The following is a 21,505-nucleotide window of genomic DNA, read 5'->3' as shown; positions in this document are numbered from 1 at the left end:
TTTGACAGTTTTTTGGAAACTTTTTTTACATTACGCGAAAACTACCGTGCCAATTTTCAGGTTGCCTTCAATCGAGAAATCCGGTTTTTAGGAATCCGGTTTTTAGGAATCTTCTCTTCTTAAGCGGCCTCAACCTGATTTTTGCAGAAAAAGTGATGGATTTTGGAAATCTTTTTGACCGTTTCTTGGATCTTTCACCGTTTTTTAGAAGCTTTTTGAGTTTTTTTTTTAATTTACACAATCAAATCTGATATAAAAATTTTAATTGAAAGAACCGGTTGCGATAGTGGTTACTGCTGAAAGGGCAATTCCTTAATTTTTATGTGAGAAAAGTTATCTTCTTGAGAAAATTGATTATCTCAAAACTTTTTACTCTTCTCACTTATTTTAGTAGAGAAACAAATACGTTTTTGGGCAAAGTCCAATTTTGAAATCACATTTTTCGTGACGCATCAGTATAGCAATATTATTTTATATCAAAAACGTACCTCCAGCTTTAGCTGGGCCACTTGTGTTTTATCGAGACACGAAAATTTTGGTTCACCGAGTTAATGTCACGTGAAAAGGCTTCTGAAAAATGATTGAATGAATAATTCTCTTCATATACACGCAATTTTGGTTTCCATGCCTTCAATTAGCTGAATACTGTTTCAGGTGGGCTGTAAGATGACAGCTGACAACATGAAGCTCACTCCTCTAGCCAGGGCGGCTGAGTTGGGTCACGTGGCCATTGCCCAGCTGCTGATCAAACACGGGGCCAAACTCAAACACCAAGACAGGGAGGGCAGATACCCTCTGCATTGGTAATAAGCGGCACAAAATAGCCAGATTTTTCTTTAAATTCCAATTAAATATTCTAGCCCTCTCAAATAAAGACCGCATTGGTAGATGATAAGAACGAAAGAGTTGACAATATCATTAGATTAGTACTGATTGTCTCAAAATTTGAAAATATTTATTATCTATTTAAGACTCTGTTCATATGTGTCTTGAATTAACTTCGTTAACTTGTCAGAAGTCAATTGCTATATCATCCAAAATTTTAATAGCACTCCAATAATTTATTAATTATGCACTGGATTTCACCGCTTTTTCCAGTAATTCACGTTAAAGATTATTCACATCATGAATATCCTCGGGGAGGGGCAATAGTTACCGAGACCAGAGGGGTTAGGGCTTCGTATTAAAATTGCTAGTGCGGTCTAAAAATCTGGTTTTGGTTCTACTAAAGCTAAAGTAATTTCACCGCGGTCCCCATAAGTGTTCCTAACGCGTTTTTGCTTACGCATGAGCGCGCAATGCCAACAGGACTGGTAAACGTTTCAACAACCTTACCCAGGAGCCATATGCCTCGTGGAGTAAAGACTTCGAGAATCCATACGAGGTCCTGTTTTTCTATGTTTTACTCTTTTTGGTTCCACTTGGTTCGTTTGATCAGTGTTGGAGCGTATTCTTTCTTTAATCGCTTCCAGAAGCTGTCTAGTCGGTCCTTGGTTAGCTTCCAGGATTTGCTGCTTAATTTGTTGGAATTTGATTGGTCGCAGAATGAAGCTGCGGGAGCATAAATGAATGGGCTCCCAAGTAGGAAGTGAGTAATTGGTAATATGTCATTATGGTGCAACTTACATGGATCAGTGGTCTTGAGTTGATGAGGCCTTCGCATTCTACTACAATAGTTGAAAAAAGATCCCTGGAAAGTCTGTCCGATCCTAGATTCAATAGAAAGACTCGTTTGATGATCAAAACAAGACGTTCCCACACCCCACCAAAATGAGGAGCAGATGGTGGGTTAAGACGCCAGTCGACTGACTTCAGCTGAAGCTTGTCTGCAATTTCGTCTTCGTTGATATTTAAAGGTTGTTTCATGATTTGTTAACGTGCGGCGACAAAGTGTGCTGCGTTATCCGAAAGAAAAAGTTTAGGAGACCCAAGTCGCGCCATGGATCTACGATTTGCTGTAAAGCAATTTTCAGTTGTTAAATTATCGGTAGTTTCCAGATGGATTGCACGCGTTGTTAAACAAATGAAGAGACAAATGTAGTTTTTTCTGTTATATCTTTTTCACCAACATAGAATGGACCGATGTAGTCAAGTCCAACGTTCTTGAAGGGATATGGATTAGTTTCCGGTTCATCGAAGCGCTGTCCAGGTAGATCACCCTTGAAAGCGGCGGCACAAAAAACAGTGGCGGCGAATGTGTCTCTAGGCTTTTCTTAGACCCAAAATTATGAAGCTTTGTTGCAAGTAATGTCGTACAAATTCGGTGCCGAGGTGCATGCATTTATGATACGCTTTTTTGATCATAAGTTGAATTGAAGGTTCCTTCACATGCAGAACAATGGGGTACTTAGTTGCACCTGGCATTCGTGAATGTCTCAGTCGTCCTTGCGCAGGAATAAGATTATCATCCATAAGTGATGAGTATGGCAGTAAAGCATCTTTGTTGTCCAAGGCTTCATTATTAGTTAAATGTTTAATAGTGTCAGGGAAAGTAGCTTGTTGTGATTGCTTGTAGAGAAGAGTTTTAGCAACAACGTAGTTGTTTGTCATCGTTATGTTGTTCTTCCAAAGCAAATTGAATCGGTGCGAGTTCCGTCATGTTGAATGCTTTGTTTCATAATTTTCTAATCGCTTAGTATGTTTGCTTGAAAATGGTCCTTTAGTTACGTTCGAAGTTGTGCAGGATTCTTCGAGTTTCTAAAATTTTTCAACAATTTCATTTAAGGAAGCGTCCTCGTGTTGCTATATGTCTTTGAATTTGGTTAGATGATAGTTGCACTACTCATCTTAAGACTTTTGGTGAAGCGGGTCAGTTATCGTCCATCCCAGTAAGTTGCTCACTCCATACGGACTGTCGTTAGGGCCCTTCAAATGTTCCCTCTCTGCGATATGCCAGAAAGCGTGGACGCCGAGTAGAATGTGTACCGAATTGTCGACGGAATTAGGAAACGCTATGTGTCGTAGATGGTCATACCGGGAACTTATGTTGTTCAGTCTTGCGACATCTATCAAATCGAAGTTGAACGTTTCCACCGAGTAGACTGTTTTTAGATAAACGTAGCAGAAGTAGAGTTGAAAGGCCCAATGTGTAATTGAACCAGATTTGACGAAACAGTGTCCTCACTGAAAGCACCACGAATGCTTAATTCAACTGTTCGACTGGTCTTACACTGTAAGGTATCAGCTGTGCATTTCAGGACGTAAGAACAGCTACTGCACTTGTCAAGAATTTTATTTAGCAAGGAACCGCTTTGTTGTTGTTGAATAAAGTTATGGGCATAAATTGAAGTTGGTTTTTCAAACCGGATTTCGCATTCACTTGGTTTTCCAAATTGATATTGTTGGATTTCTGAGTATGCCGCTGCGCAGTTTTATCCTGATTCCTGTGTAAATTAGAGTGATGTTTTTCCCCGCAATTGTCTATGATACAACTTCTTGCAGAAGTACAGTCAGTTGACCTATGGTTACCCAGGCACCTCGTAAATTTTATGATCTTACTTTTTGTTCAATAACATCCATTAATCTCTTACTAGTGTAATTTTTATGGTACCAGATTATTAATAATAATCATGATGAATTGTTTTCAAACCAATTATATACACCATTTTCAGAAAATTTCGATTAGTGTAGGTTTGAGAGGGAAACCTTAAGATTTCAAACGAAATCTGCCAAGGGATACCTCAGAAAGCAGAACAGTTGTGAAGTATATCCCATTCTTATAATTACACCCGCGATCTTTAGTGGGGTAGTGTTAATGGAACGACTATTCTTTTTTTCTAACGTAAGTCGCAAATATTAGTTCCAAATATTTATTATATTATATTGCAAAGTTAGCGTGGATGCATTCAGTTTGTTATATTACAATCTTAAACATGCCAAATTGTGTCTATTTGTATTTGTTGCCTATTTACTGCATAGCATTGGCAATTTATTAGCATATGTAGCTGCTTTATTCGTGGCTTGTGTTTGTGGGTTGTTAAGTGCTCATAGCCGAGGCGGCAGGGCGTGAAACTCCAAATCTCGATGCTGCAGGTTCGAATCAGATACGTAGCAAAGTTTTATTTAATCGAGGCATGTTTCTATTTTTTCTTGTTTCACTTCATAAAGCTGCTTTTTTGTCGTTTTTTTGCAAGTGTTTGTGAAGCCCAGCTTCGCCTCTGTGTTAAAACTTGATTTTTTGGTAAATTTTTAAGTTCGTTTACATAAAAGTATTCTGGGTTCGAATTTTTTTGATAAAATTTGTGGAATTTTACTTGGATTATTAGGCTAATTATAATGTTCGTTTCCCCAGGCATGGGCTGCGTTTCGTCGTGTTCTTGCTAGTGTTTGCGGAGCGCAGCTTCGACTCTGTGTTGACTATTGTTAAGCGGCTGCCTATGAAAGGGAAGGGCTTGAGACTCCCAGTCTGGAGGCCACCGGTTCAAAACCGACAAATAGCAAAATTTTTACTAATTCGAGACTAGTTTCTCGAATTAGTAAAATAGATTTGCGTTTTCGTCGTTTTCTCGCTATTGTTTGCGAAGCGAAGCTTCGGCTCGGTAAATTGTTTAATATTTACAGAGGATCCACTAGATTCAAAAGTAAAGAAACGTTTTTGTCATCTTGATGATTGGTGATGTTTTTGGATCTATGGATGCCACATTTAAGGATTTCACCGGAGGTAGTATTCCTGTTAAAAGATTACATTCGATGTCGCAGTTAAGCAAAATTTTTATGAATTTGTCGTTTATCCCTTCTTCTTGTCAGCGGATATATCACATTACTCGGCCATTTTGACCAAAGCTCCCCGGAACTGCTCATTTTCTATGCCTCTGTTTTCTTTATAGGAGTTTTTGTCTTTCAAACGTGATAATTGTATTTCTGACAATGGTGGTTGCAAGGTGTATTCAGAAACTTTCAAGCGGAGTTTTGAGCACTTTTATTTTGGCAATTTTTGGCTGAAGATACGTATGCTTTCATAACAAAGAATGAAGTACAGCATTGACTGGAGTTTCTTGTCGGCTGCCTCCCTTCTCATTGCATTGAATCGTTTCGTCTCGGTTTTTGTGGAATTGTATTCCATCTTTTCGGTAGATTTTCTTCTTTTTTCCATCGTCTTTTTTTTGGTATTTGAGGGTAGTATCGTTCTTCTGGATTACTAAGTTTACCGATTTTTTTTAAATTCGCAATAATAGCTTAACGGAATACAGTACTTCAGTCTTTCCATGGCATTGGTAGATCAACTCTGTGATTCTCACGTTTGATGAGCCGTTACTCTTTGGGTGCTCTACGATGAATTGTTCCTTTGTTACAACTAAAACTAATTAAATTACTAAAACATATAAATAAGCAAATAAATGAAACAGTTAAAAGTAAAACATCAAAAAATGAACGTATCTGTTCCAACGGAATGTTTAAACGCCAAGGCCAGACACGACCTGTTATTATAACAACTTCAGATGCAGCCAATTGGCAATTGCTTCTTTGACAAATAAACCACTGTCTCTTTGGCTGTAGGGATGTTGCCGTGCAGACTACAATTGTAATAGTTATTGCAAGTAACATGGGATCAAGCTAACATCCTCACCCTAAAGCGTTCTAGGTGATTGGTTAGAAGTTGGCTCCAATTTGGAATTTTCAGCCAATCAGAATTGAGTTTTTTCTCGCAGTACTAAGCAGTTGTATGTAATCCAAATTAAATAAAGGTGTCGACGTCGAGGCTCTTAACTTAATCTATTTAGAGGGGAAGATGTAAACTTGATCAGGGGCATGCCATTGAAGAAAGCATATCTATACTATTAAGGGCTTGCTATGGTGGCTCGCTGCGCATGTGTGAGCTGTTGGTGGTGGGCCAGCAGCAGAGTGTGGATGTGAACTGCAGCGACCACCTCGGCAGGACTCCACTGCAGTATGCGGCCCAGAAGGGATTCAACAACTGCATCTCACTCCTAGTGCAACACGGAGCAGACCCCAACCTACAGGACGCTCAGGTATCACGCAGCCCGCAATTTATCATCATTTAGATTAGTCTGCTGAACCAAGTTAGTGTCGACGAGAGCTGGAATATAGATGGAAACTTTTGTCGGCGATTCAAGTTTTTGAGCTCTGCTGAGACCCCATAACGACCATATTTGGCAAAACTTTCTGAGATTCGGGCAAAGTTTTGATAAAAAGTGATTTTATGACCACATATTAGCAAAGGGGGTGGCGTACCGTTACGTATGCATTTCATTACGTATAATTTTTGTTCCGACCACTTGAAAAATGGGGAGAAACTTTGTATTCGGGTGTTTTAGTTCTTCTTTCTTTTTAAGAGTAATGAACGTAGCGAGTACTCTTATATAGAACTTGCTGATTTTTTTTCAGGAAAAGGTCTTAAAATTTGTTCCCGCTCAATTTCAGTTTTCACGGTTTGTGATTTCTCTTAAAGCTCAGTGCTATTCTATTGTTAAAAGGAGGGCGAGCTCCTCTATCGAACAGCAAAATTGTGAAGGCCACGAAAAACGTGATTGACTTCTGATTTCGAAAACGGAAATTAATTATCAGATTTCGCAGCGAAATAAAAGTTTTATCTATTGATCCAGTTTTCTCAAATTGGGTTAATTTTAACCAAAAAACATATATTGTTCTACAAGTTCAAAGAGCTTAAGGCCATCTAATTTTTTGGCTATGTGTTGTTTTCAACGCAAAATCAGGTACCACAAATAATCATGGGAACGGGTTGAGTTATGTATCATAAAGTCTTTTCATTTGCAATTCGAACGACGTTAAAACTTTCCAAAAAATAGCTTCCTGTTGCTTACGGTAGGCCGTGAAAACTTAGTTTTAATCAAATGAAGATTGTGTTTAGCGCCATTTGGGAGTTAAAAGTTTCAAAAACTCAAAAAGTTGTTGCATGTTGTTTTTTTTTGTTTTAAGTCATTTTTTATATAGTTTTGAGGAATTGCTTCCTTAGGTTTGTTCTCTTGCTATATTTTTTTCGCTCTCTTAATGACACCGCAAAGTAGTTCCTTGGGTACTAAATTCAGCGGGTTGACCGAGATTCAGTACCACTCACAATCCCGAAAGGGTTAAGTTGGATCAGATGAATATAAATCCAGATACAGAGGGCTGCAAAGTGGCCATATTATAACTTAGTAATCGAATCAAAAGGAAAAGGTACGCGATCAGTCAACACAATTGCCAGGTTGCAATTGAAATTCCCGTTAACACTAGCTATTTTTTTACCTCACTATCTCTCACTCTTGAGAATTCACTAACTCAACGTATTCACGTTTGCTTGGGAGAAAAACTACCCTCACAAGTGGCAAGTTATTCTCTAACTAACTATGAGAACTAACCCTTCGCTCTCACAGCGCAAGTTTTCTCTGCCTAACTATGAGAAACAACTACATACTGTTTCTCCAAAGAATCTATTGAGAGTTTGTCCCTGGCGGCGCTAGTTATGAATGCTAAGTTCACCATAGATATCCCTTACTACGTTGTACAAATGGCATGTCCGATTTCACCTCTAAACCTAAAGTAATGTTTACTTAAACAACTTCCCAAGGATTTAATTTAATTATCACATTAGCGCTCCGCGCTCCTAGGTCTAAAGGTCGGTCATTTCCAGCATTTCAAGCTTCTAAAATTCCCACCCATACTCTTTTTCAGTCCCTAACCTCCAGCTTTTTGAAGAGCGTATTTCATTCGGTAGCGAGCGCTACGGGTCTAATTGCACCAAAAATCTACCTAGGGAGCTAAATGAATATTCCGTACAATCATACTGTTTATGAGCAGTTATTTCCTTGACACACTCACTCACTTAATACCCATTTTTTCTGGGACTGTTTGCTTTGGTCTAATTGTCTTTCTTATAATAGCTCAGCCATCGTAGCAACGCTCAACCCAATGTTTACCTACTTTCACTTAAACTCAATAGACTACTTGAACGCAATATAAAAGCTAAATCCCTTTACGTTCTGATTGATTTCCCAATAGTCAGGCTAACCTCTAATTAGTAAGGTCACCGTTTCCGATTTTAAAGGGTTGGGGCTGGGAATTACGCCATTTTCCGGTGTTAATCTCGGGTTTTTTTTTGCAATTTTGGTCATAAACGCTTTAAGTTCATTTATAGGTCACCCGGGGTTAATCTTCCAAATGCGAGTTCATAAACCCATAGGGATCCTACGCACCAAGTTTAGTTCATATTCCATTACTACCCAATTTGTCCCATTTTTTTAGTCCGTTGTCACTAATCCTGTGGGATGGCTTTTAACACCGGAAGGGGTCGTCGGAGGGGTTTGGGTCACTTTACTTTCTTTTAGGGGTAGGCTTCTTTTGTCTTTTGCCGCCTTAAATTCAATATGCACTCGCTCATTATTTTGCGTCAATTGCCCGCTTCTGGTCTCAGGGGTATTCTTCTCAAACACTAATAACTTCCAATCCAATCGTCAGGTTCAGTTCTTGGCATACGATTATCTTGCCATTATCTATCATATCCAAAAAGTTTGACCCTCTGTGTTCAGCGGGAGCCGATAAACGACTTCCGAAAGTCCGGGTTGAGGACTATTTTCTTAAGGTATTTGTTAGCGCTGAATACCTGGAAGTTTTTATCGCCTAGTCTACTAAGGTTGTATGTGTTCCTAAATAGAACCATTAAGATGACCGGCTTTAAAATTTTTGAGTTCCTCTAGCTGTGTCTAGAATTTTTTTAGCCTTTCTTAATCCATGGGCAACAGGTGGATTTACCGAGATCTCAATAAGTTGGCATCTCCTAGTGAGCCGATTTCATGCTCGTGCTCTATGAAAGCTATAAATATCATTGGAGAGGGAGAAGCTGTTGTTACTTGTACATCAAGACCTAAATGCCGGTTTTTCGGAAAGTATCGATAAAGAGGTTAAAACCTGATTTTTCTCAAAATATTGATTTTCCAAGTTCGTTCACCTGCGGATAACAGTTTTCAACTGGATCATTAAACTATCGTAGCGTACAATTCTAAACCTCTATAAACGCAAGGTGATTTTGTCAAATACACAGCGAATTTGCTATTAGTCGAATTTACTTAAAATTACCAAGTCTAAATTTTCAGAACTGTTGTCCAATTTTGCTTATTTAACTATGACTCTCAAAGATTTCTTTGTTTTAGTTTTTTAATTCAGATCCTTTTATCACACCGGGCAGAAAAAAACACAACTAATTTTTTTTAAAAAATTGTATTTTTCTAGACTATGGTCGGAATATTCTGGGCAACTTGCACTAACCGGCTATCCTTGTTCATTTTTCGATACGTTTAGTTAAAATATGAGGTCTTTTTACGTATTCCGTCCAAAAAACAGTATTTCATTATCTTGAGCTGAAACTATTTTGCTTTTATCTGATTGGCTTGAGTAACTCAATCAAATAATAGTACCATCTCAAAATGTTTTGTTCACAATTTTAAATCAAATAATAAATAAGCCGAAATGGCCTTTAATGAAGAATGTTTGGTAAACTACGCAGACCAAGTTAATATCCCCCCAATCCGTATGGGAAGGAGGAGATGTTAACTTGGTTGTGAGTTCGAATTTTCAGCAAATCAGAATAGAGCATTTTACATGCAGCGCTAAGTAGATATAAATTAAAATGAACGCTGGGGTGGAGGACCATAACTTGGTCTATTTGGGGAGGGAGGGAGGGAGGGAGGGATGGATGGATGGATGGATGGATGGATGGATGGATGGATCGATGGATGGATGGATGGATGGATGGATGGATGGATGGATGGATGGATGGATGGATGGATGGATGGATGGATGGAGGGAGGGAGGGAGGGAGTTTGGGAGGGGGGGGGGGGGAGGGGGAGAGATAAGGGAGGAGGATGTTAATTTGATTCAACTACTCAAAATTGTTTCAAATACGCCCTATAGTCTTGCCCAGATTAGAAATAAAACAACTCCAGGGAAAAAATGACCACCATTGTATCGGCTCCAAATTCGCCCTTGTTTGAAGTCGGCTTAAGATTAGTAACGAATTTGTATTATGCAAATCAACCAGTGCTATCAGTGTTTTTAAGTATTTTTACATTGAACATTACTAAATGGCAAAATTAAGAAATTTGGGCGGAATTAGTAAAAAGATCCAAAAGATGCGTCAACGTGAGAGATTCTATCAAGTATTTGTTGCTAAATTACCACAAAAACCAAGGACGGGTCTAAAATTTTCTCAATTGGGGGATGCTATTGTCAAAAAAGCATTTTCAAATTTCAACGACCTTTTTAGGTCTTTCAAAAAAGATTTCTCCAGCTCTCCCAAAATATTATATAGACCAACACGAGCCTTGAAAAAAAACGGAAAATGGCATCTTAGTGCTCTGAAAGTTTTTTCAAATAAATAATATGTAAACAACTTGTTTACTATAAAATTTGTCATGCAGGGTAAATAATAGTTCCAAAACCATTTGCTCTTGCACCATGAATAACCTAAGCTATCGCACAATATCCAATTTTGTTCATAGCATTGGAAACAGGGATGTTCAAAAATTAATTGAAATTAGTTTGTTGAGTTCTTTTCAAGAAAATCAATTAGTTGTAATGGGGGCTTTCTATCAATCAGTTAATGCCAGGGACGGATTTTCAAGGGGGATTTTCAAAAATTTTCGAAAATTTAGTCGAACTTTTTTTTGGTCGACCAAATTGATTTTTCGAGCTCTCCCAAAGCACTGTTTTGTCCCTATTTTGGCCAAAGTTTCTGCGCCGCAGGCGAAATTTGGAAAATGCAGGCCAAAAAAGGCGTTTTTAGGCACTTTTTGGAATTTGCGTTTTTTCAGCGCGCGCTCTCCCCTCAAAATTAGTACATATTGGCGCCAAAGGCGTCTTTAGACAGTTCTTAGGGTCTATCACCAAAAATGTATATTGGAAAATAGTACAAATGGGGACCCTTTGGGTCGGCAGGGGGTCGAATCCCTAAATCCGCCCCTGATTAATGCAATTAATTGCAATTAATGGGCTTTCTCAAATAAAACATATTTTCAACAAGACAATATACCAATATACTGTCTGATCCTCATTTTGAGGATGATTTATAACAAACTTTCGTGTCTTTTTGTCCGGTGGAATCCCTCGTACGCGAAGGACCGAATGCGTGAAAATAAAAATCAGCCAATCAGATTTCAGTTATTCAAAATTTGGAAAGAAAGTTAATGTCCTTCGCACGTTTCTAGGGACTGAGTATTGATATTGCCCAATTATATACACGAAAGAAATATGCAAAAATTTCAAATTGTCACTGACCGCCGCCGAATTGCGACAAACTTTATATTTCAAGAATTTCGTTAGAAAAGCAAAATATTGCTTCATTTATTTCATTTTAATTGAATGGCAATTGATTCTTTTTGAAAATTGATTTTCGGCTAATTTTGTCTTCCGTCCTTGGCCCACAAATTTTTTTTGCCCATTCGGTCCTTCGCGCATGAGAATAGCCCCCTTTTTGTCTCATAGTCGGCGGTTGTACTTGCGGAATAACTGACATTCAAGTTTGCCGGCAAAAGTCGATGCCAATCACACAATGCCAGAATACAGAGGCGGAGCAATAAGCAGAATGGTCCAAGTGCAGAATGAGTCCAAGAGCAGAAAAACAGAAAAATATTATTTTTAATTGGTTTATACGGGCTAATTGATAACACAATTATTAGAATCGTCAAAAATACCAAGAAAATGAATAAATCTTGCATGAAAGGAATAATTTCATTTTTTTCAATTGAATTTTTTTAACTCTTGATTTAACTACTCAAATTATGCATAAAATATTAGTTTTTTTTTTGGTAATTTTGACAATTCTCATATAATTTACCGACCATTTACCGATTAGCTTGTAAAAGTTAATATTTTTTTGCTCTTAGATCTATTCTGCTTTTAGATCTTTCTGCTTATTGACTAGCCACCCCAGAATACCCAGGCTACACTAGGCCTTCAATACTGTTATAAATACGTGTTATTATTGTTCCGACTTTCGATACGAAAGTAACCGAATATTTGTGCTGGGGGTGGGTTTTTTTTTCTTCAGACAAATTTCGACTTTTTAACTATCCGTTTTTGACGGATTTTTTTAATATCATTCAAAAGCTATTGTTGTCTTGAACTTAAATTTGAAAAGATATTTCACCTGTGATCATTTTTCCTAAAGTTATAAGGGTTTAAAGATTGCCATTTTGGGACAATTAACGCGCGATATATTTCGCGCAATTAACGCGTAAGCGGAGAGTTAATCCGTCTTAGAAATTGTTCCAAATTGGTTGAAAGAAGCTTATTTGCCATAATTGATTTGTTGCAAGGAGCGAAATCTATTCTTTTGTACTTAGTATGGCGTGTTGGGGGATGATTGTCATTGAAAAATTTCAAATTTTAGAGAAAAAAAATTTAATTTAATACATTTAATTTTTTAATGTTATTACTGCTCCATAAACCTTAAAAGGCAGTCGGAACATTCAGGGTTTCGCCCTGATACGAGTAGTCTTGTTTGACTAAAAAGTCAAAAATGATCCGTTTTGGGGTAAAATTTTGGGCGTTAATTTCGCAAATTAAATTGCAACATATTAATTCTGCTAAATTTTTAAGCAAAAGGTGTCAACGCAATTTGATAAAAACGCGTTTTAAATTTAAAATTTCATGCCTTTTGTTCGAATAACTTGAATTAGCTTTGTATACGGTAAAAGTTATGCAAAGCAGTAAATTACTGTTATTTACGTATTATACATCAGGTAAGAGGTTACATAATTTCAAAGAGTTTTCAAGTTATTGAGTCACAGTTTTTAACAAGGAGGTAAAACTTGGTATTTAAATTGGTAGTACGTTTCAAGGGACTACTCTAACTTTCTTTTTTGATCTATAAGAAGTCTCTAAAAAAATCAAAAATTTCTGCTAAAGATGGACGTAATTACAACCGTGCAATTGAATTAATAAATTAGTTAGAAACTAGCAATTGCATCAGCAACAGGATGGCCATCATAATTCGGTTTGAGAAAGTGTTAAATCAGTATATTTCAAGAGTTGTTTGAAATGCATAATTTATACGCTATTAAATATTTAATAATTTAATGCACAAGTAGTGAAGTTGTCCATGCGGGACTAGTAGCTTTGTGAGGAATCTGTCTTTCATTTAGTTGGTGAACCAAAATTGAGGGTCGCAGTCGCCAGAATTGACCAGAGGGCCCTGATTGGTCCAAAGAACCCCGTTAGTCTTATTAGAATTTGAAAAATACCCGGTGAATTAATGCTACATTTGATTTTTCGATATGACCTCTGCGCTGTTTCTTTATAGCCCTGCAATAAGTTCATTTCTATGAAAAATGGCTCCACACCAGGAATGGAAAATAAACTTAGATCTATAAAATACGCGAAATTTTCGCATAAAATATTCTTTTCAATTTGTTCAGTCGTTCTTCTCATTTAGGTATCATTTACTTTGAATGCTTTTCAAGCTGGGTTGAAGCAGAATCAGATAGATTATTGCTTTCTTTTTGTCTGGTTGGATAATGACATAATAAGCTCCGAGCTGATCCCGAAATATGAATTTGAGTGTATAAATTTAGTTCATCAAATGTTGCTGGACAGAGAGATCAATCCTTTTTACTTTTAAAGAGAGATTGAGAGAAGTTTTTATCGGCCTACTAAGAGAGGTAGGCTTAAATGAAACAAATGCATGTCAAAGTATCAAAATAGCTTTTTACTGGCTCAGAAAAATGGAACTTAAGTAGATCCGAATGCTCCTCCAAGCATGTATTATATCTGAAAATTGATTCTGTATAGAATATGCATTTTAATTAAGACCATTTATCCACGGGGGAAAGGACCAACACAAGAGCTGTACAGCTCATCACGGCGAACCGCTGTTGTGCCCCTGTTTAAGAACTAACAGCAACTATGAAAGACAGGTCCCGCATGCTATAATTTTGGGTTCTTTTTCCTACCCCCCACCGGCTCTTTTTCCTTTTCCCCCCAACTCACACGACCTTCAATATATTAGTGTAACGAGTGGTTTTACGAGGTTGAGTATGAAAACCAAATATGTTTGTCGTGGCCTTATTAGTCTGTATGTATATTTTCATAGCAATCGGACAATGTAGTCAACAAATTTACATGTAAAAATTTGCAGGTGGGGGGGGGGGGGGGGGAAGAAAAAAGAGCCCCCCCCCCCACCTCACACGACCATCCATTTTATGGCCTAACGAGTGGTTTTACGAGGTTAATTATGAAGACCAAATATGTTTGCCATCATGGCATAATCAGTCTGCATGTCAATTTTCAGGACAATCGGCCAATGTGAACAAAAATTTTAATTATAAAAATTTTCAGGTGGGGGGAAAAGGAAAAAGAGCCTAATTTTGAAAACTAATTTGTGTATAAATTATTCATTTCAAAAATCGCGCGAAATATAATGATTCAGAAACTTTTTTTACTACAAAGTGTAATTACTACAGTGTTTATATCAAGAAATATGCACGCTTCAACTAATTTTACGGTTTAAAAACCATATTCGGGTTAACTTATTTGTCATGAAAACTCAATTTTGACTTTATTTTGGATTTTCCACCTGAAAATGTAGAGAATAAAACATAAAATATGTTTCCAAATGTACTGCGAAAGAGTTCTGAATGGCGAGATCAGAAATTTTAATCGATGTAAGAGCTCTAGGTGTCTTATTCTCAAGGGACCTTGTTATTTTCAAGGGACCACTCTATCATACTAGTACCCGGGATTGCATTTGTATTGCTGGTAATTGCTTAGATTAATGTTTCAATTCAATTTTTTTAAGTGAAACGCTTAATTTTGACTAAAATAGGCTATTATGAAAGTTAGTTTTAGTTCATGAAAAATCCATATTTGATCCCCCCTAGTTTGATTGGGGGGGTGGGGTGGGGGTTGGGGGTTGAGGGTTGAGGGATTGTACGGTTGATCCGAATTCGACTCCTCCTTTCGTAGTGTTTCACTTCAATTTTCGTTGACGCTGAAAATGTCCTTAAGCACCGACGCCAATCTTATGCCGACGCCTAATGTTTAAGGATCTATCGAGCGCAATGTTTGAAAAGGCCTTGATCGGTACTTTAAGATTCACTCATGCAACAATCAGAGCGAGATGAACTCGATTCAATTTTAAGACTAGACAGCACCTGCCCACTTTTTGTTCAAAATTTTGCATTTTTTAGATTCATTTCAGTCTGTAACGAAGCACTTAAAAACAGCAATCTCTAGGCTAAGAAAGAAACTTTTTGCTAACCGGTTCGGTCTAGGAATCAAATGGAATTGTGTCAACGTTTCATAGCTTGAAAAGCTTGCTTAGAAAAACTTAAATTTTCGCGAACCGATTCAGTCTATGATATAACATAAAATAATTCATAGCTTGAAAAGCTTGCTTAGAAAAACTTAAATTTTTGCGAACCGACTCGGTCTACGAAATGAATTGAAAAGTCAAAGTTTCATAGCTGGAATAGCTTGCTTAGAAAACTTTCACAAACTGATTCATTTTATGAAATAAATTGAATTATTTCTAAATTTCTTGCCTAAAAAGCTTGCATTACATAGAAAAACCTAAACTTCTTGCGAGCCGGTTCCATCCGCAAAATAAATTGAAATAATTTGAAGTTTCATAGCTTTGAACCTTGCTTAGGAAAACCTAAACTTTTTGCGAACCGATTCGGTCTACGAAATAACTTGAAAGAATTCAAGTTTTATTGACTTGCTTGGAAAATTTTAAAGCTTTTTGCGTACTGATTCTGTTTATGAGGTGAATTGAAATATTTCAAAGTTGCATAGCTCTATTAGCTTGCCTAGATAAACTTAAGTTTCGCAAACCGAGTCAGTCTATGAATTCACTCGGAAATTTTTTGAAGTCTCGTAGTTTTCGAAGTATCGAACAGTTTCAAAGTTTCGCATAGCTTGCTTAAACAAATTTTTCGTGAACCGATTTGTTTTATTAAATATCTTGAGTTATGTCAAAGTTTCATAGCTTGAATTTCCTGCTTTGGAAATTTCTAACCTTTGGCAAAAACGATTCGGTCTAAGAAATAGCTTGGGTTTTTTCGAAGTTCCTTGCTCCTTTAGCTCGCGAAAAAAAACTTAAAAACTGAAAAACCTGGAAATTACTTGAAAGGCTTCAATAGAAAAACAGTTTGCCATCCGGTTCATTTTTGAAAAAAAATTGAATTATCTGAAATTTCATAGCTTAAACAGCTTCCTCAGAAAAATTTACTTTTTGCGAGTTTTTTAGTCTAAAATAACTGGAAATAACTCATAGCTTAATAGTTTGCTTCGGAAAACCTATACTTTTGTGAACGGAATGAGTGTGTGCAATAGCTTAGAAGATTTTAAAAGTTTCATATTTTAAATAGCTTGCATAGAAAAACTTGAACCTTTTGTGAACCAGTTCGTTCTGTGAATTAACTTGAAAAGTTTTATTTCATAGCTTCCTTAGCTTGCTAAGAAAAAGTTTAAATTTTTGCCTAGCTTGCCTAGAAAAACTTAACTTTTTTGCTAATTGAGTTAAGTTGCGTCATTCGATTTGCTTCATGAAACATTTTGAAATATCTCAAAGTTTCATAGCTTGCTTAGGAAAACTCATTTTTGTCAGGAAACGATTCGTTCTGTGAAACCTAAAGTTTTTCAAACCGATTTATGAAATGGCCTAACTTGAAGTTGTTCTAAGTTTTTTTTACGTTGGATAACTTGATCAGAACAGCAACTAATTTTTTGCGAGCTAATTGATTATTCAAGGCGGGCTTGCTAGTATAAAATAATTTTGAGGGGAGCGCGCGCCTATAAAACGCATTTTTTGGCAAAACCTGCCAAAAGTTGCCAAAAACGGGTAATTTTGACCTGTTTGTTCCGCCAAAGTTGCCCGCGAAAAAAAATTGTTGACTAATCAGGGTATTTATAGTGTTTCGGAGAGCTCGGATGATATATTTGGTCAACCTCAAAGAAAAAAAAGTCGACATAATTAATTATGTCCCCCTAGAAAATGCAAAGAGCCGTGAAGTTGCAGCGTAGATCAGAAATTCAAAAGTTTACGTCTTTGAGTGTTTCCGTTTAACAATAACTAAAATGTGCCTATTTTGTAACTGAATTCAGTTTCTCTTTTAAATTTAATTAATAATATTTGACTCCGTGGTACCTTAGTGTTTCTGAGCAAACGAGGTTCTAGAAGTTTCCAAGTAGAAATGAATAAAAAGTTGCCTACGAGAGAAAACAACAAACATCTTTCAAAAAACTCACCAGAGACTAACTTGTTTCAAGCATCTAACTGCAGTACAAAAATAGGTTGGAAGTATAGATAATTTCGGACTGTTCCAGGGCAGAACAGCACTGCACTGGTCCTGCAGCCTGGGACACCTGGACGCAGTGAGGCTGCTGGTGAAGTGCGATGCATTCCCAAACTATATGGAGTTCTCAGAGGAGAGGTACACACCGCTCGACTACGCCCTGCTGAACAGTCACCACGAAGTGGCCCAGTTCATGATTGAGAATGCTGGCGCACTGTCCATCAATGGAATCAGAGACATTGCCGCTTCCAAGATACAGGTAACAGTCAAAATCAAGACGAAAACTTTGAAATTGGAAAAAGTATAGAATGGGAGAGGGTCCGGACCAGGACCAAGTGAACAATATTAGGGAGGTTTCACTTGGTTGAAAGCAGTCTTTTCCCCAGCCAATCAAATTTGAGTATTTTCAGAACCTACTAGTACATCCAGACCTTACTGCTCGAGTTTGCCCTTTAATTTAAGGGGTTGGGCAGATTGTTCAGTTGCTCTATTAAGGGGGAAATGCTTCACAATGGCCGAGGGTCTCGCAGCTGTTTCAGATATTTACACCAGCGAGCTTGCTACGTATTGTCAATCGTTCAATCCACATTTTTCAACAATTTGCTCGTTTTGACGTACATCTTTTGGTTCAAAATATAATGTGAGATTCATCTAAATGCATTGCAAATACAGAAATTGGTTTGGAAAAAGAAATACCGAGTCTTTTTACTGATTCCGCCCAAATATCTTAACTTTGCGGTTTTCTATTATGCAATGTATAAATGCAGCGAGCAAAACACTGATAGCTCTGATTGGTTTGGTTAATACAAATGCGATGACTTTATCGTTAAGCCGATTTCTAACTTGGCCGAATTTTGAGCTGATGTGAATGAGGGCATTTGTTTCCCTAAAGCTATTTTGAAATAAAATTTGAATAGCTAACCAAACATTTTATATTTTGGTCAATTCGGTTTATTTATAAGTCGACTTAAAAATGTGAACAAAATCTTTTTTTTCTAACCTAACTCGCAAATAAAAATGTTCATTAAAATTGTTCACTTATTTGGTTGCACTTTTGCTATAATCACAATCTAGCATTGGAATTTTCATAGCATCTTTTCTCTGCTTTATTGGCTGGTGATATTTCAAGCGTCCGTGGCTGAGTGCTTAATGTGGGAGTTTTGCAATCTCTAGGTCGCAGATGGAATCCGAGACGTAGCCGAATTTTTTCTAATTCGAGGCTTATTTCTATTTTTTCTTTTTGCACTTTATAGAGATGCTTTTGTCGTGTTCTCGCTAGTGTTTGCGAAGCGCAGCTTTGTCTCGGTGTATAGTTTTAGTGATAGAATCATCAAAAATCTGGGATCATGTTAAAATCTTTACACCCCCAAAGTAGTTGGGGGGGAGGGAGGAAGGGAGGTTTTAACTTGTTTCAAAATTTGAAATTTCAGCCAATCAGAATCGAGCTTTTTACATGCAGCTCTGGCTCTTTTCCATTTTCACCCCACATTTCATTTTTTCCTTTTCTCAGTTGTCTTGCTTGTTATTATAGCTGAATGTTATGTACGATGTAATGTGCGAAGATCAAATATGTTTACCATAGATAAATTTTTCACCATGCGAAAATCATTACATTACGAAAACTGAAATTCAAAACTGAAATTCAATGTGAAGGAAAGTGGGAAGAAGCTGCAGAGCTGGGGAGCGGTGGTGAAGTGGTTACGTCTCCGCCTCTCAATCGAAAGGTCGGATGTTCGAGGCCCACCATGATCCGTGCTCGTTGCTTGAGGGTGAAGCAACATTACCCAGCCCAGAAAAATAACCAAAAAAAAAAATTGCATGTAGTTCTTAAACAGGGGCACAACAGCGGTTCGCCGTGATGAGCTGTACAGCTCTTGTGTTGGTCCTTTCCTCCGTGGATAAATGGTCTTAACTAAATCTTATTTAAATGCTGTGGTGGAAGATATGAACTTGGTTTAACTCAGGGATGGGGGTGAGGATGTTAACTTGATACAAAATCTGAAAATTAAATATTTAAATTTCTTCGTGCAATTGTTGATCGATTTTGGATTGATATTTGTATCACCGGTAACTACGATTTGACTCGCATAATACTACATTCGACCCCTACTAGCTTTCTATGAGATATTCAATATACGTTAAATAGATGCGTCAAAGAGAAAACAGTAGATCACAACATCAGTTTTTTTTCGATCTTTATCAAAAGGTACTGGTTACAAAGCTCGACAAGCTTCGGTTTTTCTAAGTTACCCCCACCCCATGCATGATAAAACTTTAAAATGAAAACATCAGCTTAAAAATGGATCTAGTTTGTTCAAAAATGGAGAACCGAGCATAGAATCACATCAGAATAATGCAAAAAAACTCTAATTAAACTGCATTTGGTCTCAAAACACCAAATAAACTTCATGTGTTTCGAACTTAATTTAGTCTCACAAGGAGAAAACGGTTAGAAAATAGAGAAAAGAGTGAGTTTGAGAGTAAATTAATTAAACCGCTTCGTTATCGCAAGTACCATTTTAATACTTTGCTTTTCCATGTAATATCGATACAATGTTGCAATTTTATTTTAAAAATTCCATCATCTAAGGAGGGTAAACCAAAAACGTTCCAAGCTTTTTCTACAATGGGAACTTCAATAGAATTGGATGAGACATTTCAGCTCGAATTTTTATTCAAAATATTTTAAATGAACTTTCAAATTGAAGCGGCGATTTATTCAGCCAATCAGAATCGAGCATTTTACATGCAGCGCTTAGCAAAATAAACTGATTTAAATTCTGTAGTGGAAGACATTAACTTGGCTATCTGAGGGAAAGGACTGAGGATGTTAATTTGATCCAAAATCTGAAAAAAGAATGTTTTAATTTTTTCGTGCAATTGTTGATCGATATTGGATTGATTTTTGTAAAACCGGTAACTACGATTTGACCCGTATGATACTACATTCGTCCCCTACTAACCTTCTATGAAAGGGAGCTCAACAAGCTTGGCGTATTTCAGTTGTCCCCCCTGAATGATACAAAATAAAATGAAAACTTTCATTACACCAATGGATCTGTTTTGCCGTGTCTGTACAAAACAGTCCCATACAAAACAGTCCGGAAAAGTATGAAAATGAACGAAAAAACAATTCGATACAAAACAGTCCGAAAAACAGTCCCAATTAATAATTTTGTAACAAGCCGGCAGGCCGAGAATTTTTCGTTGTCCAACAAGCATAATGAACAAAATAGTGACCGCCGCAGTCGCGCCAACGTGTTGCTAGCTTGCCAACAGAGGTTAGGACTTTATACGAAATTTAGAGCCGGTTATTGCTGCAAAAGCGCGCCCACCGGCGACCTTAAACCGGACTGTTTTGTATTGGACTGTTTTATTCCTCCATTACATGATTTTTTGGACTATTTTGTATTGGACTCTTTTGTATGGGACTGTTTTGTATATGCACCCTATTTTGCATGTCCCGAGCACTGAGTCACATTAGAATAATGCAAAAAGCACGAATTAAACTACATTTGGTCTCAAAACAGAAAATAAACAACATGTAGTCTGATTTGAATCTGGTCTCACATGGAGAGAACGGTTAAAAAATAGAGAAAAGTGCGATTTTGAAAGTAAATTAGTTAAACTGCTTCTTCATAGCCAGTCCACTATTAACACTTAGCTTTTCCATGTAATATCGATCCACTGTTTTATGCAATTTATGCAAAAATTTATCATCCAGGGAGGGTATAACCGAAAATCGCGGTAGACCAGTAAGCCGAAGGGTCAACAAACCGAAAATAGGATTGCCATTCCAACAAGCCGAAAACTATCATTATTATGCAATATCACAACAGATTGTCATTGTTTTTATGCAATTGTTACGTAATTCTGATGCAACTTCGACTTCAAGATATGGCGGTTTGTTGCTTTTTCAAACACTCCTTCTTCTACAATGTGTACTTCAATAGAATTAGATGAAACATGTCAGCTTGAATTTTCATCGCCCTAGTCGACAAGAGACTGTTTTTTCAATTTGTTTATAAAATATAAATCAGACGACAGAACATTATAACGACATGACATTTCGACGACAAATTAGCGTGTTAAAATAATAAAAATGAGCTTTCAAATTGAAGCGGCGATTTATTTTCCTCAGAATTTTAATTGGAGAATTGTGTGTAGCGTGGTCTTAAAGTCTCATCAAAAATGGTTTTCGTCCTACAGCTGTCGTTTTTTTACCGGACGCAGTAACTACTGTGATAGATGCGGCC

The 21,505-nt window shown here is 37.1% G+C and overlaps 1 protein-coding gene across 5 annotated transcripts in view; it reads left to right on the top strand.

Annotated features, from left to right (window-relative positions):
• The window catches only part of LOC134845746 (inversin-like), a 54,576-nt gene that overhangs the window by 17,529 nt on the left and 15,542 nt on the right, over positions 1-21,505 (top strand). For all 5 annotated transcript variants that reach the window (XR_010162762.1, XM_063862835.1, XM_063862826.1 and 2 more), the window contains exons 7-9: positions 655-803; positions 5,783-5,969; positions 17,281-17,508. Coding sequence is in view for 4 of the 5 variants with exons in the window: in XM_063862835.1 (XP_063718905.1) it covers positions 655-803; positions 5,783-5,969; positions 17,281-17,508 (564 nt within the window). In the remaining variant the exon portion in view is untranslated. The remainder of the gene's footprint in view (positions 1-654; positions 804-5,782; positions 5,970-17,280; positions 17,509-21,505) is intronic.

The sequence above is a fragment of the Symsagittifera roscoffensis genome, chromosome 1 (genome assembly GCF_963678635.1).
Source record: "Symsagittifera roscoffensis chromosome 1, txSymRosc1.1, whole genome shotgun sequence".
NCBI lineage: Eukaryota > Metazoa > Xenacoelomorpha > Acoela > Convolutidae > Symsagittifera > Symsagittifera roscoffensis.
Note: the sequence above shows the minus strand (reverse complement) of the source record. Positions and strands in the feature narration are given on the sequence as shown.